Source organism: Pseudophryne corroboree, unplaced genomic scaffold (assembly GCF_028390025.1).
Source record: "Pseudophryne corroboree isolate aPseCor3 unplaced genomic scaffold, aPseCor3.hap2 scaffold_776, whole genome shotgun sequence".
Classification (NCBI taxonomy): domain Eukaryota; kingdom Metazoa; phylum Chordata; class Amphibia; order Anura; family Myobatrachidae; genus Pseudophryne; species Pseudophryne corroboree.
In genome coordinates, this window is record NW_026970355.1 from 1 (window position 1) to 13,594 (window position 13,594).

Consider the following 13,594-nt stretch of genomic DNA (forward strand, 5'->3'; position numbering starts at 1 on the left):
GCTGCATCACTGCTACCATAGTGCCACCTAGTGTTATCGCTGCATCACTGCTACCATAGTGCCACCTAGTGTTATCGCTGCATCACTGCTACCATAGTGCCACCTAGTGTTATCGCTGCATCACTGCTACCATAGTGCCCCTAGTGTTATCGCTGCATCACTGCTACCATAGTGCCACCTAGTGTTATCGCTGCATCACTGCTACCATAGTGCCACCTAGTGTTATCGCTGCATCACTGCTACCATAGTGCCACCTAGTGTTATCGCTGCATCACTGCTACCATAGTGCCACCTAGTGTTATCGCTGCATCACTGCTACCATAGTGCCACCTAGTGTTATCGCTGCATCACTGCTACCATAGTGCCACCTAGTGTTATCGCTGCATCACTGCTACCATAGTGCCACCTAGTGTTATCGCTGCATCACTGCTACCATAGTGCCACCTAGTGTTATCGCTGCATCACTGCTACCATAGTGCCACCTAGTGTTATCGCTGCATCACTGCTACCATAGTGCCACCTAGTGTTATCGCTGCATCACTGCTACCATAGTGCCACCTAGTGTTATCGCTGCATCACTGCTACCATAGTGCCACCTAGTGTTATCGCTGCATCACTGCTACCATAGTGCCACCTAGTGTTATCGCTGCATCACTGCTACCATAGTGCCACCTAGTGTTATCGCTGCATCCACTGCTACCATAGTGCCACCTAGTGTTATCGCTGCATCACTGCTACCATAGTGCCACCTAGTGTTATCGCTGCATCACTGCTACCATAGTGCCACCTAGTGTTATCGCTGCATCACTGCTACCATAGTGCCACCTAGTGTTATCGCTGCATCACTGCTACCATAGTGCCACCTAGTGTTATCGCTGCATCACTGCTACCATAGTGCCACCTAGTGTTATCGCTGCATCACTGCTACCATAGTGCCACCTAGTGTTATCGCTGCATCACTGCTACCATAGTGCCACCTAGTGTTATCGCTGCATCACTGCTACCATAGTGCCACCTAGTGTTATCGCTGCATCACTGCTACCATAGTGCCACCTAGTGTTATCGCTGCATCACTGCTACCATAGTGCCCCTAGTGTTATCGCTGCATCACTGCTACCATAGTGCCACCTAGTGTTATCGCTGCATCACTGCTACCATAGTGCCACCTAGTGTTATCGCTGCATCACTGCTACCATAGTGCCACCTAGTGTTATCGCTGCATCACTGCTACCATAGTGCCACCTAGTGTTATCGCTGCATCACTGCTACCATAGTGCCACCTAGTGTTATCGCTGCATCACTGCTACCATAGTGCCACCTAGTGTTATCGCTGCATCACTGCTACCATAGTGCCACCTAGTGTTATCGCTGCATCACTGCTACCATAGTGCCACCTAGTGTTATCGCTGCATCACTGCTACCATAATGCCACCTAGTGTTATCGCTGCATCACTGCTACCATAGTGCCACCTAGTGTTATCGCTGCATCACTGCTACCATAGTGCCACCTAGTGTTATCGCTGCATCACTGCTTCCATAGTGCCACCTAGTGTTATCGCTGCATCACTGCTACCATAGTGCCACCTAGTGTTATCGCTGCATCACTGCTTCCATAGTGCCACCTAGTGTTATCGCTGCATCACTGCTACCATAGTGCCACCTAGTGTTATCGCTGCATCACTGCTACCATAGTGCCACCTAGTGTTATCGCTGCATCACTGCTACCATAGTGCCACCTAGTGTTATCGCTGCATCACTGCTACCATAGTGCCACCTAGTGTTATCGCTGCATCACTGCTACCATAGTGCCACCTAGTGTTATCGCTGCATCACTGCTACCATAGTGCCACCTAGTGTTATCGCTGCATCACTGCTTCCATAGTGCCACCTAGTGTTATCGCTGCATCACTGCTACCATAGTGCCACCTAGTGTTATCGCTGCATCACTGCTACCATAGTGCCCCTAGTGTTATCGCTGCATCACTGCTTCCATAGTGCCACCTAGTGTTATCGCTGCATCACTGCTACCATAGTGCCACCTAGTGTTATCGCTGCATCACTGCTACCATAGTGCCACCTAGTGTTATCGCTGCATCACTGCTTCCATAGTGCCACCTAGTGTTATCGCTGCATCACTGCTACCATAGTGCCACCTAGTGTTATCGCTGCATCACTGCTACCATAGTGCCACCTAGTGTTATCGCTGCATCACTGCTACCATAGTGCCCCTAGTGTTATCGCTGCATCACTGCTTCCATAGTGCCACCTAGTGTTATCGCTGCATCACTGCTACCATAGTGCCACCTAGTGTTATCGCTGCATCACTGCTACCATAGTGCCACCTAGTGTTATCGCTGCATCACTGCTTCCATAGTGCCACCTAGTGTTATCGCTGCATCACTGCTACCATAGTGCCACCTAGTGTTATCGCTGCATCACTGCTACCATAGTGCCACCTAGTGTTATCGCTGCATCACTGCTACCATAGTGCCACCTAGTGTTATCGCTGCATCACTGCTACCATAGTGCCACCTAGTGTTATCGCTGCATCACACTTATCTGTTTCTCATTACTCCATGTTTAACATCCTATTTCTGTTTTGTTTTAATCATCATTACACAGGTGTGAAAAAGGAGGAAGCAGCGCATCTACCAGGTAGTGTAAGCTGTAGGAATAGTCTGTGCCGTGTGTGTCACAAATGTCCTGTATATGTCATGTACAGCAGTGATGTGTGTCATACTCCAGTATATGTCAGAGCTTTCACTATATAAAGTATAGGAAAGGTACAAAGAAGATATTATAAATATCGTATTCTAGTCTTTTCTATAGTATATGGAGTATGACTATCTCTGATCACAACTCACCAGAACTCAGCAGTATATACTGCTGCACCTGTGTATAATGACCACATGTATATACTGCTGTACCTGTGTATAATACTCACATGTATATACCGCTGCACCTGTGTATACTGGCCACATGTATATACTGCTGCACCTGTGTATAATGACCACATGTATATACTGCTGTACCTGTGTATAATACTCACATGTATATACTGCTGCACCTGTGTATAATGACCACATGTATATACTGCTGTACCTGTGTATAATACTCACATGTATATACCGCTGCACCTGTGTATACTGGCCACATGTATATACTGCTGCACCTGTGTATAATGACCACATGTATATACTGCTGTACCTGTGTATAATGACCACATGTATATACTGCTGCACCTGTGTATACTGGCCACATGTATATACTGCTGCACCTGTGTATAATGTCCACATGTATATACCGCTGCACCTGTGTATAATGCCCACATGTATATACTGCTGCACCTGTGTATAATGCTCACATGTATATACTGCTATCTTTTATTAAGAAAAATTGCAACATACATTACATAAATATGGTATAACTCATAAAAATAGGACATACAATATACATTGAATTGTTGCCCAATAATCCAAACCAAAAAGCAACAAAGCTTGTATAACTATACGCAATGTCAAAATTGCTTAACATCTAAGCAAAAAACAACCTACTGTATTCGAACAATACATATCATAACCATAAGCAATGAAAAGATGAATGAAGTCTTTTAGTCACATGCAAACCGCTTTAATTAAAAAAACAGAAAAAAGAAAATCTACGGGAAGGTGAAGGATAGGAAGCCATAAGATGAACAAGAAAAGGACTTCTGCTACCCACTCAAGGGGGTTTCAGGTGGCGCCAGAGCCTGGACCACCCGACAGCATCCAACCTCTTCCTATCCATATCCATCATCCTCTTAACCTCGTGCAGAATATTTCCCACCACCTCCTCACAGGGGAGGACCTTTGCTCTGAGGGAAACCTGACACCGTGCACCCCATGTGTGAAACCTAACTGCTAAACTAACTATAAAAATTGTGGTTAAATCAAACCTTCTATACCCTTTGAAGTTGAACGCCCCATAAACCCACTCAAGGTAACTAAGCCCCGAAAGGCACGGGATGCGTAAGGCCCTTGATACTGCTCTGTAAACCTTTATATTGAAGGGACACTCAAGGAGGAAATGGTCCATTGTCTCCACCTCCCCGAGACATTCCTCACGTGGGCAGCCACGACCATTGGCACTTCGACACTTGAGGTTACCCCGCACATAAAGCCTCCCTTGGAAAGAAAGCCAGGCAATATCTCTGAACTTCAGTGGGATTCTTTGAGAATTAATCAAAGACAACCCATCTGAGCAGACACTGCCTGGGCAGTCCCTTAACGACAGCGGAGCATAAAAGTGAGTCCACAAAATTCTTCTCTCCATCTCCCTTCTAGAGAAGTTTTTGACTTCACCCACCTCCAGCCCCCAAAGCCTCGTCATCTTCAAGCACAGTATAACGTAGATCGGGAGGTAGTCATGCCGGACTGGAAAGGTTTTTACTTGGCCACCATCCATCCATAACCTGAGGAAGGGAAACACCCAGGCCCTAAAACTCTCTACCCATCGAGCGGGAGTTCTTAGAAACAAACTCCCTAGATTCAGTTTTAAAAACGTTGTAGCAAAAAACACCACAGGGTTGACCATACTCAGCCCCCCCTGTTCCCTCGATCTGTAGGTGATCCCTCTCTTGACCAGATTCATTCTATTCCCCCATAACATCAGGAAGAATACAGAAGTAATCTTGGTCCACAAAGACTGTGGCAAGAAGCACACATAACTGACATACAGAAAAAGCGGAATCAGATAGGTTTTGCATAAGTCAACCCTCTCCCTGAGAGAAAGTTGCCACCTTCTCCAGGACTGCACCTTCCTGGTAGCATCTTCCAGCCTCTTCTCCCAATTCTGAGTGGCATAATCACCACGGCCAAATTTGATACCTAGAATTTTTATCTCTGGACTGGCGCGGGGGAGGCTATCCGGAAGGGTAAATTTATCACTTTCCTCCCCCATCCAGAAAGCTTCACACTTATCCTGATTGATTCTGGAGCACGAAGCCTCAGAGTACTCACAGATAAGATGTTCCATGCCACGTGCCTCTGCCACAGACGACAGGACCACAGTAACATCATCTGCGTAGGCCACCACCCTCAGCGGCAACCCAGGGCCCAGCTGAATCCCTGCCACAGCACCGCTCTCAATCCTCCGCACAAAAGGATCAATTGCAAATACATATAGAAGGGGGCTCAGGGGACACCCCTGACGGACACCTGAGTCGACCGCAAAAGCAGGGCCTACCCAGCCATTGACAAGTGGGAAGCTCTCAGCCTGATTGTAAATGACACGTAGCCAATCTATCACCCTCACTGGAAGACCATACCTCTCCAGCACAGCCCACAGGTACTGATGATTAACTCGGTCAAAAGCCTTGGACTGATCCAATGCCAGCAAATACTTGCCCCATTTTTCAGCACGACATTGCTCCACAGCCTCCCGGATGCCAAGGACAGCACTAAAGGTGCTTCGGCCTTTTACAGTGCAATGCTGAGACGGAGAAAGTAACAGCCCGGAAACTTCCATCAGCCGATTAAAAGTACCTTTGCCAGAATCTTTCTGTCCGTATTGAGAAGAGCGATGGGGCGCCAGTTCTCAACACGCACCGGGTCCCTACCTTTAGACAATAATATGAGAGCAGAGGATCTCATAGAGGGAGGGAGTGATCCCTTACCCAGGCTTTCATTAAATACCTTCATGAGATGAGGAGCCAATATGTCTGAAAAATCTTTAAAAAATTCAGATGTTAACCCATCTGGGCCCGGAGATTTTTTTTATAGACAAACCGTCTATGGCTCTCTTGACCTCCTCCACTGTCACATCACTGCCCAAAGAGTCAAAAGAAGGATCAAGTTGCTCAAGTCCAGGTGTCTCCCTCAGAAACGGATCCATCCTCTCTCTGATGAGTGGCTGCTCAGACAAAAGGCTGGACTAATAGGACCTGATGACTCCCAAAATACCCTCCCTGTCTTCATGAAGAGTACCCTGGTCATCAAACAGGCCCCGGACCTCCCTCAAATCAACTGATTTTCTGCAACTCTGGTAGGGATCAGGCGAGTGGTACTTTCCATAATCCCTCTCCAGAATCAAAGAAGCCAGGCGATCGTACTGATATTCCTTCATCTGAGCCTTCACCCGGGAGATTTCCCCACTATCTCCACGCTCAGAGATCAAGAAATCCAGTTTCTTTCTCAGGCTCTGGTAGATACATCTTTTTGTCAAGTTTTTCCTGGCTACCAGCCTTTGAAAAAGCCTTCGAGTCCTCTTTTTACACTCCTCCCACCACTCAGACCTACTCCAACCAGCCTCCAGAAGTGTTTCCTGTAGTTGAAGAAAGTCACTAAAGGACTGTCTAACTCCCTCCTCCTTTAGGAGCTCGGAATTCAAACGCCAAAGGCCCCGCCCTTTCTGAGGGGTTTCTGAGACGTTCAAAGCAACACACAGAAAAACGTGATCGAAGAACTCTACTGGCTTTGTCTCAGGAGGCAAAGTTTTCGAGGACTCCTTAACAAAAAACCTATCTATCCTAGACCTACGACTACCACAATGATAGGTGAAACCTGTGTGGTCTGGGAAATGGCGAATATGCACATCCACCAGACCAGCCTCTCTAACCATGCTAACTAGAAAATTGGAATCATAGCCCAGGGTCGCCTTTGTGTCCCCTCTGTCTTTTGGCCTAATGACGGTGTTAAAATCACCTCCAAAGACAATCTGCCGGGCCGTAAAAAGAAACGGTTTTATCTCCCTGAAAAGACATTTCCTGTCCCACTTTGAATGGGGCCCATAGATGTTTATTAGCCTCAGGTCATGTCCTCTCAGGTTGACATCTAAAACCATGCACCTACCTACCTGTAAATCTATAATCCTGTGCACGTTTACCATATCAGTAAAAAGCACTGCCAACCCACTGGACGCCTCGGCCGCAAGAGACCAGAAGGAAGGCCCCCGCTTCCACTGACACTTGGCCCGATGGAGTGTGGCCAAGTCACCTACCCTGGTCTCCTGCAAAAATAAAAAGTCAACATCAACCGTGTTGAAAAAATCGAAGGCCAAGAAACGAGCACGTTCAGAAAACACGGAAGCCACATTAATGGTGGCACATCGTATAGGTTGGGGATCCATGTTTCTTGGATTATAGAGGTAGGACCCCATTCACTTTTTCTTTGCTTGTCTTTTAGAATCCTCGTCCGAGGGTCCTACTCTTTTACACGTAACCCCGAAGGGAAGAACATCCTTATCGGACAAAGAGATTTCTTCCACCTACCCCTCCTCCACCCCACCAACAACTGAGACCGCAGTCTCACAGAACAGACCCTTAGATCCCTCTACAACAACACCCTCCCTAATATCACACCCCTCCCCATTTGCAACCCTGTCTGGGGGAGGATCCGGATCAGGGGCTTTTGGGGCAATAATACAAGAACCGCCCCCAGGATCATCCCCACCAGAGGACGCCAAAGGAGAATAGGTAAGGCTCCCCGCCTCAAGGCTAGGAGTCTCCTCCACCACCATCACCTCTCCCGGAGATTGAGGGGCCTTCTCCTCTGAACTCTGCACTACCTCAACCTTATTTAATAACGGTCCCAAGGCCTGGCTTAACTCTGTCCCTGTAGGATCCCACTCTAGATCCCCCTGAGAACTATCTAAGTGCTTGGTTGTGCTCTGAACTTTACCACATCTCCCCTTTTCCTGTTTAGCTTTGACCGTAACTGCCACCCCATCAACAGACAGATTAGAGGCCTGTTTTGGCTTTTTAGTTTTAGAAGTATTCGGAACAAACACTAACTCTTTTCCCCCAACCATGACTACCTCCCCCTCATCCTCATAATCAGCGGAGGACAAAACGTCAAACCTATTAGAGCATACAACGTCCACCCCCCTCTTTTTCAGCTTCTTCCTCCTGCCTTTACTCACTGCCTGAAAAGATGCTTCCCCCCTTTCGACCTGGACTTTCACTACCCCACCAGCTTCTAGTTTCCTCAACATATCCTGATGCTGTAAAGCAAACACCATGTTATCCTCATGACTGGGCCTGATTTCTAGTGCCTCCTCAACCATCCCTGCATCATGATTATGCAATGCTTTAGGGCACCGACTATAGGGATGGCCATCCGCTCCGCAGAGATTGCACCTCACCTTATTACACTCACGGGACCCGTGCCCCATCTGGCCACACAAAGCACATTTAACAACCGTACAATCATTACTAAGGTGGCGAAAGTCACCACACTTGTGACAAGTTCTGGGCTGCCCAGGATAGAAGCACGGAAGCCGGTCACGGCCAATATAAGCAGCAGATGGTATGTGCTTAGTCTCAGCCCCTACCTGGTGCAACCTCACAAAGGTCGAATAGGCACCACCCCAGACCCCCTTAGTGTAATCAAATTTCTCAAGTGGGGACAACACTGTGCAGGACCTGGACAACCAATATACGATATCCGCGGACGGTAGTGACTCATTGCGCACCAGAACAGTAATCTTTACCCTATCCTGCCTGGTGATGGTGTTGGTTTTAAAATGGCAGTACGGCTCCTTGGTCTTGTTCTTCTCCCATTGGGAGCCAAAAGCTTGCAAGCCATTCAGGGAGAGGAAGCTCAGATCAAAGTCGGGAGTTCTCACCGGATGGATGCACGCAAAAAGGTCTGCGGCCCTAAAACCCAGCGAGAATACTATATCCAAGAACTCCGACTTTGAAGGAGCCTCCCCCTCCCCTACCCATCTAAACTGAATCACATTACGCCTTTTTATAGGCTGACCCCCACTTACCCCAAGCTGAGGACCAGTACCAGCCCAACCAGAACCCTCCAAAGTTTTGGCATATGAACCAGATCCTGGTCTAACCACAGGAGAGATTACAGGGAGACCCTTGGGTGCCTGAACATTTACCTTCTTACTGACCTCTATACCCGCACTACCATCCCACCAGCCATCCAAATTTGGTTTGCCTGGATCAAGCTTACGGCCGCTAAAGCCCTCACAGGCATATCCATATCTCCGTAAACTGTTTCTACTAGTGTAGTCTCCTCAGAGGTTAAGCTGCTCTTATCAGCTGCCGGCAGTCCTTGGGCCAATCTTTGCCCAGTTTTTAATATGGCTTCATACTCCGGAATTCCCATTGATGCAGTTAATGATGTCACTCGTGATGTCACACATGATGCGTCTTTGGCCCCGCCCCCCTCAGCCACCACAGCGATTAAGCCAGAGCCAGTCGCTGCTGGCTTACAGGGAGAGCCAGCCTCAGCATCTACCACGGCCCGCGCCGTCCCCATATCCGCAGCTTCAGAGACAAGTGCATCGGGAGCAAGTCCACAGGAAGCAGTAGCAGCCACCAGAGCTCCGGCACCCGCCGTCACCCCGGCAGCCACCATGCCCCCTGCACTGCCACCACCCAGCACTCTCTCTGGGAGAGACGCCTCCCCCTCATGGAAAGCACAGGATGACGTCATTGCAGGGTTCCCCTCGGTATCCACGGCACCAGACGCAATCCCAGAGGTTTCACTTCCATCATGGCCCACGATATCCACCACTTCTTCCGCAGTCTGGCTGCCCACCTCCATGTCTTCCACTGGAACTATGAGCCCAGATGCCGCCACAGAACCCGCCGGGACCGGGCCGCCATCACATCCGCCATCTTGTCCTGGTATGGACTCTAGCAGTGCTTATTCCTTTTGCAATAGAGCCTGATCCTGCAACATTTTAATCATTTTTAACTGCAGCCAAAGTGTCATTCAGCTCCCAAAGTTCATCTTTCAGGGCAACTCTCTCCCATCTGCTGCTACAGTTACGCCTTCTTTTTTTATAAGTAATACGGGAGTATATACGGTTCTTCTCCATTCTTAATTCCTCTAGACTCATATTCATGTATTTATCACCAGAGGATGATGAATCCTTCAGGCTGCAATCAGAAACCTCAACATCTCCACCTGCAGCACTAACCCCCGCCCCACCACAGGCAAGTTCATTCACCTTATCACCTCCCTGGGTTACCTCACCCAGAGAGCCGGCATCCTGTGGTTTGGGGGTCTCCAGTTGGGGATCCTGTTTCATCACCGGACCCACAATCACTGGAAACGCTGTACTGTCCAAATCCTCCAGCACCGAGGCTTCCACTGCAATCGGTAGGTCAGAATTCCCAGGGCCTCCCTCAGGCCTTGCAGCCTGGGACTCTCCGTCATCCTCCTCCCCAGGAGGATCCATCCTCCCCTGGGAGGCTCCCAGGGGAAACACTGCAGGCTTTTAAGAAGAACCAGGGCCTAGGAGCTATACACTGTGCACCTGTGTAGAATGCCCACATGTATACACTGCTGCAACTGTGTAGAATGGCCACATGTATATACTGCTGCACCTGTGTATAATGACCACATGTATATACTGCTGCACCTGTGTATAATGCCCACATGTATATACCGCTGCACCTGTGTATAATGCCCACATGTATATACCGCTGCACCTGTGTATAATGCCCACATGTATATACTGCTGCACCTGTGTATAATGACCACATGTATATACTGCTGCACCTGTGTATAATGCCCACATGTTTATACCGCTGCACCTGTGTATAATGCCCACATGTATATACCGCTGCACCTGTGTATAATGACCACATGTATATACTGCTGCACCTGTGTATAATGCCCACATGTTTATACCGCTGCACCTGTGTATAATGCCCACATGTATATACTTCTGCACCTGTGTATAATGCCCACATGTATATACTGCAGCACCTGTGTATAATGCCCACATGTATATACCGCTGCACCTGTGTATAATGACCACATGTATATACTGCTGCACCTGTGTATAATGCCCACATGTATATACCGCTGCACCTGTGTATAATGCCCACATGTATATACTTCTGCACCTGTCTGCGTGACTTAATAGCATTTAAACGTAAAAAGTTGAATACTGTCAATTAGGATGATTGAAATCACGGGGTGTACAGATGGATGAAGTGTGATTCCTCTACTAATTAGATTAGAGGCCCATACTGTCAAGTTAACTATCAGAATCCGAGATCTTTTCTTTCCTCATCTTTACAATCTTTCTCTGAGGGTGAAAACAGTGGCCCTGGTTTGGGACACTCTAACGACTCTAGACCACCTATTGGTTCTTTTTTAGACAGAGTAACCAGACAATCGGTGAGACACGGGAGAGGGGGGTGCAAAAAGAAGGAGAGGTCAGGGCAGCCGGTATGAGAAACAGTATTTCATCTTTCCAACCAAACATTGACAGAAGCAGAATTGGAAGTCCTGTCTCTTGGTTTTTCATTTGTTCCCACGTGTTTACATGATAAATTCCATTGGTCTGTTGACCATTATAAACCCGGGAGGAAGATTATGCTGAGGGAGTTCAGTGGCACTGGCAACAGACCATGTTCTGATCAAATGCTCAAATCTCCGAGAACGTTTGACTTACAGCATTAAGACCTTTTTGCAGCTTACTGATGAAGAAATGGTTTCTGTTAGTCACAAGGGAACATATGATAACTTGGACCAAAAGCCAAAGACAGGCATTAAAAGGTCTAGTTCAGAATGACAAAATTATTATCCGCCAGGCGGACAAGGGTGGTGCTATTGTTGTGCAGGACGTGTGTACTTATAATAGGGAAATTCTGCATCAGTTGGCAGATACTGACCTGTACACTTGAGAATAACCCCATGTACATTATTAAAACATCTGTAGACAACACCCTTGATGTGACAGTCAATTATGGTTGGAGTGACAGTGGTACTTCTGGATGCCTCAAGGTTGATCATCCAACACGTCCGTTGCTGTATATTTTACCTAAAGTTCATAAACAATTTGATGATCCTCCGGGACGCCCAATCATTTCAGCACGGAAATCAGTTTTGCAGCCATTGGCTCAATTTGTTGATGTTTTCTTACAGCCGCTTGTTGTAAAGATGCCAAGCTACCTAAAGGCTACAAATGATCTTTTGGCTAGTTTAAAATTGCTTCACTCTCTCCCAGATGTGATATTGCTAGCTACGTTGGACGTGTCATCTCTTTACGCGGTTATACTGCACACTGGTGGTATTGAGGCAAACAAAAAGGTACTCTTAAACAATAAACATCTTTCTACAGCATTCGAGTTTATCTTAGAACTGACTAGATTGGTTCTTATGAAGAATTACTTCCAGTATGGTGATAATTACAACATCCAAAACAATGGTACCGCTATGGGGTCAAATTTGACCCTAGCTTATGCCAACTTGTATATGGCGGAATATAAAGAGATGTACATTTTATACTGTAGAAGGTACATTGATGATTTATTTGTTATTTGGTCAGGAACGGAGATTCAGTATTCAGTTATGGCGGACTATTTGAACCAGCTTGATAGCCCTATTCGGTTTACTAGTTAGACCAAGCAGGTCCAAACTGCAGCCCTCCAGCTGTTGAGAAACTACACATCCCAGCATGCCCTGACACAACTTTAGCATTCTCTGACAGCAAAACTGTGTCAGGGCATGCTGGGATATGTAGTTTCACAACAGCTGGAGGGTCGCAGTTTGGACATGCCTGAGTTAGACACATCATTCACACATTCATTTTCTGGATGTTATGATTTTTCGAGAGGGTGATGGATTGGGCACTACCCTTCATCGGAAGGACACTGATCGTAACACCCTCCTACATTCCAGGAGTCATCATCCAAGCAAGCTCAAAGAGAGTCTACCTATATCACAGTTCTTAAGGATATTAAGGATCAATTCTTCGCCATTAAGAGTCTATATACAACTTGAGATGTCTACCCGCTTTGAACAGAGGGGATACACTTTCAGCACTATATACAGGTGTCTCTCTAAGCAAGGCTAAGATTTTCACAGGCTGATAAGAAACAGTCAAGAGGTTTGAATACCTCACAATTGATTTTTTTTAAGTACATACGATGTGGCAGCTAATCAAGCACGCAAAATATTAAGCAAGCATTGGCCAGTGATACCTTCATATACGGCACTATCTGGCATAGGTTCGGCCCCTCCCGTCTCTGCTTACAGATGAGGAAGAAATGTAAAAGATCTTTTGATGAGACCCATGCTGAGGCCCAAGTCACAATGTGACAGTTGGTTGCCAAAGGGCAGGAATGGGTGTTTTCGGTGTGTGCTGATTGCACCACTTGAAGATCATTGCTAACAGGATCTTATATCAAATATCCGCAAAGTGCAGTGGTCGGGGAACAGAGGTAAATGACCCCAAATGGGGTAAAAATTAAATTCCTGGGGGTAATGGACAGTCGCGCTGCCGAGACACAGCCCCGTCCAGCACTGGCCGGCTTGCGATGTGACGTGCTGATGTCACTCCGCACTCCCTCACGCCCTCCCGTCCTGCGCTGTCCTGTCCTCCCGCCCGCGGCCCGCCAACCCACACACAGGACTTGAAGTGTTCTGTGGCTGACCGCTGACGGAGTTCCGCAGGATCAGACAGTGGCCACAGAACAGTGGGAAATTCCCACTGACATTACTGAGGTGAGGATGTGACCATCTGTCTCCTAAAAGTCGTGTCCCCCCCCTCATCCATCTTTCTTACATTCATTCTGGTGTTTTGGGGAGAAAGTGTTAATTAACCCATTCATTGCCAAAAAATAATTGGGGGAAATAAT

The 13,594-nt window shown here is 47.4% G+C and overlaps 1 protein-coding gene across 1 annotated transcript in view; it reads left to right on the forward strand.

The window, feature by feature from the left end:
• Window positions 1-2,576: 2,576 nt before the first annotated feature.
• The window catches only part of LOC135040870 (plasma membrane calcium-transporting ATPase 2-like), a gene marked incomplete at its 3' end in the record, with an annotated part of 272,154 nt that continues 261,136 nt past the window's right edge, over window positions 2,577-13,594 (forward strand). Inside the window, exon 1 of the mRNA XM_063954874.1 lies at window positions 2,577-2,655. Coding sequence (XP_063810944.1) covers window positions 2,577-2,655 — 79 coding nt within the window. The remainder of the gene's footprint in view (window positions 2,656-13,594) is intronic.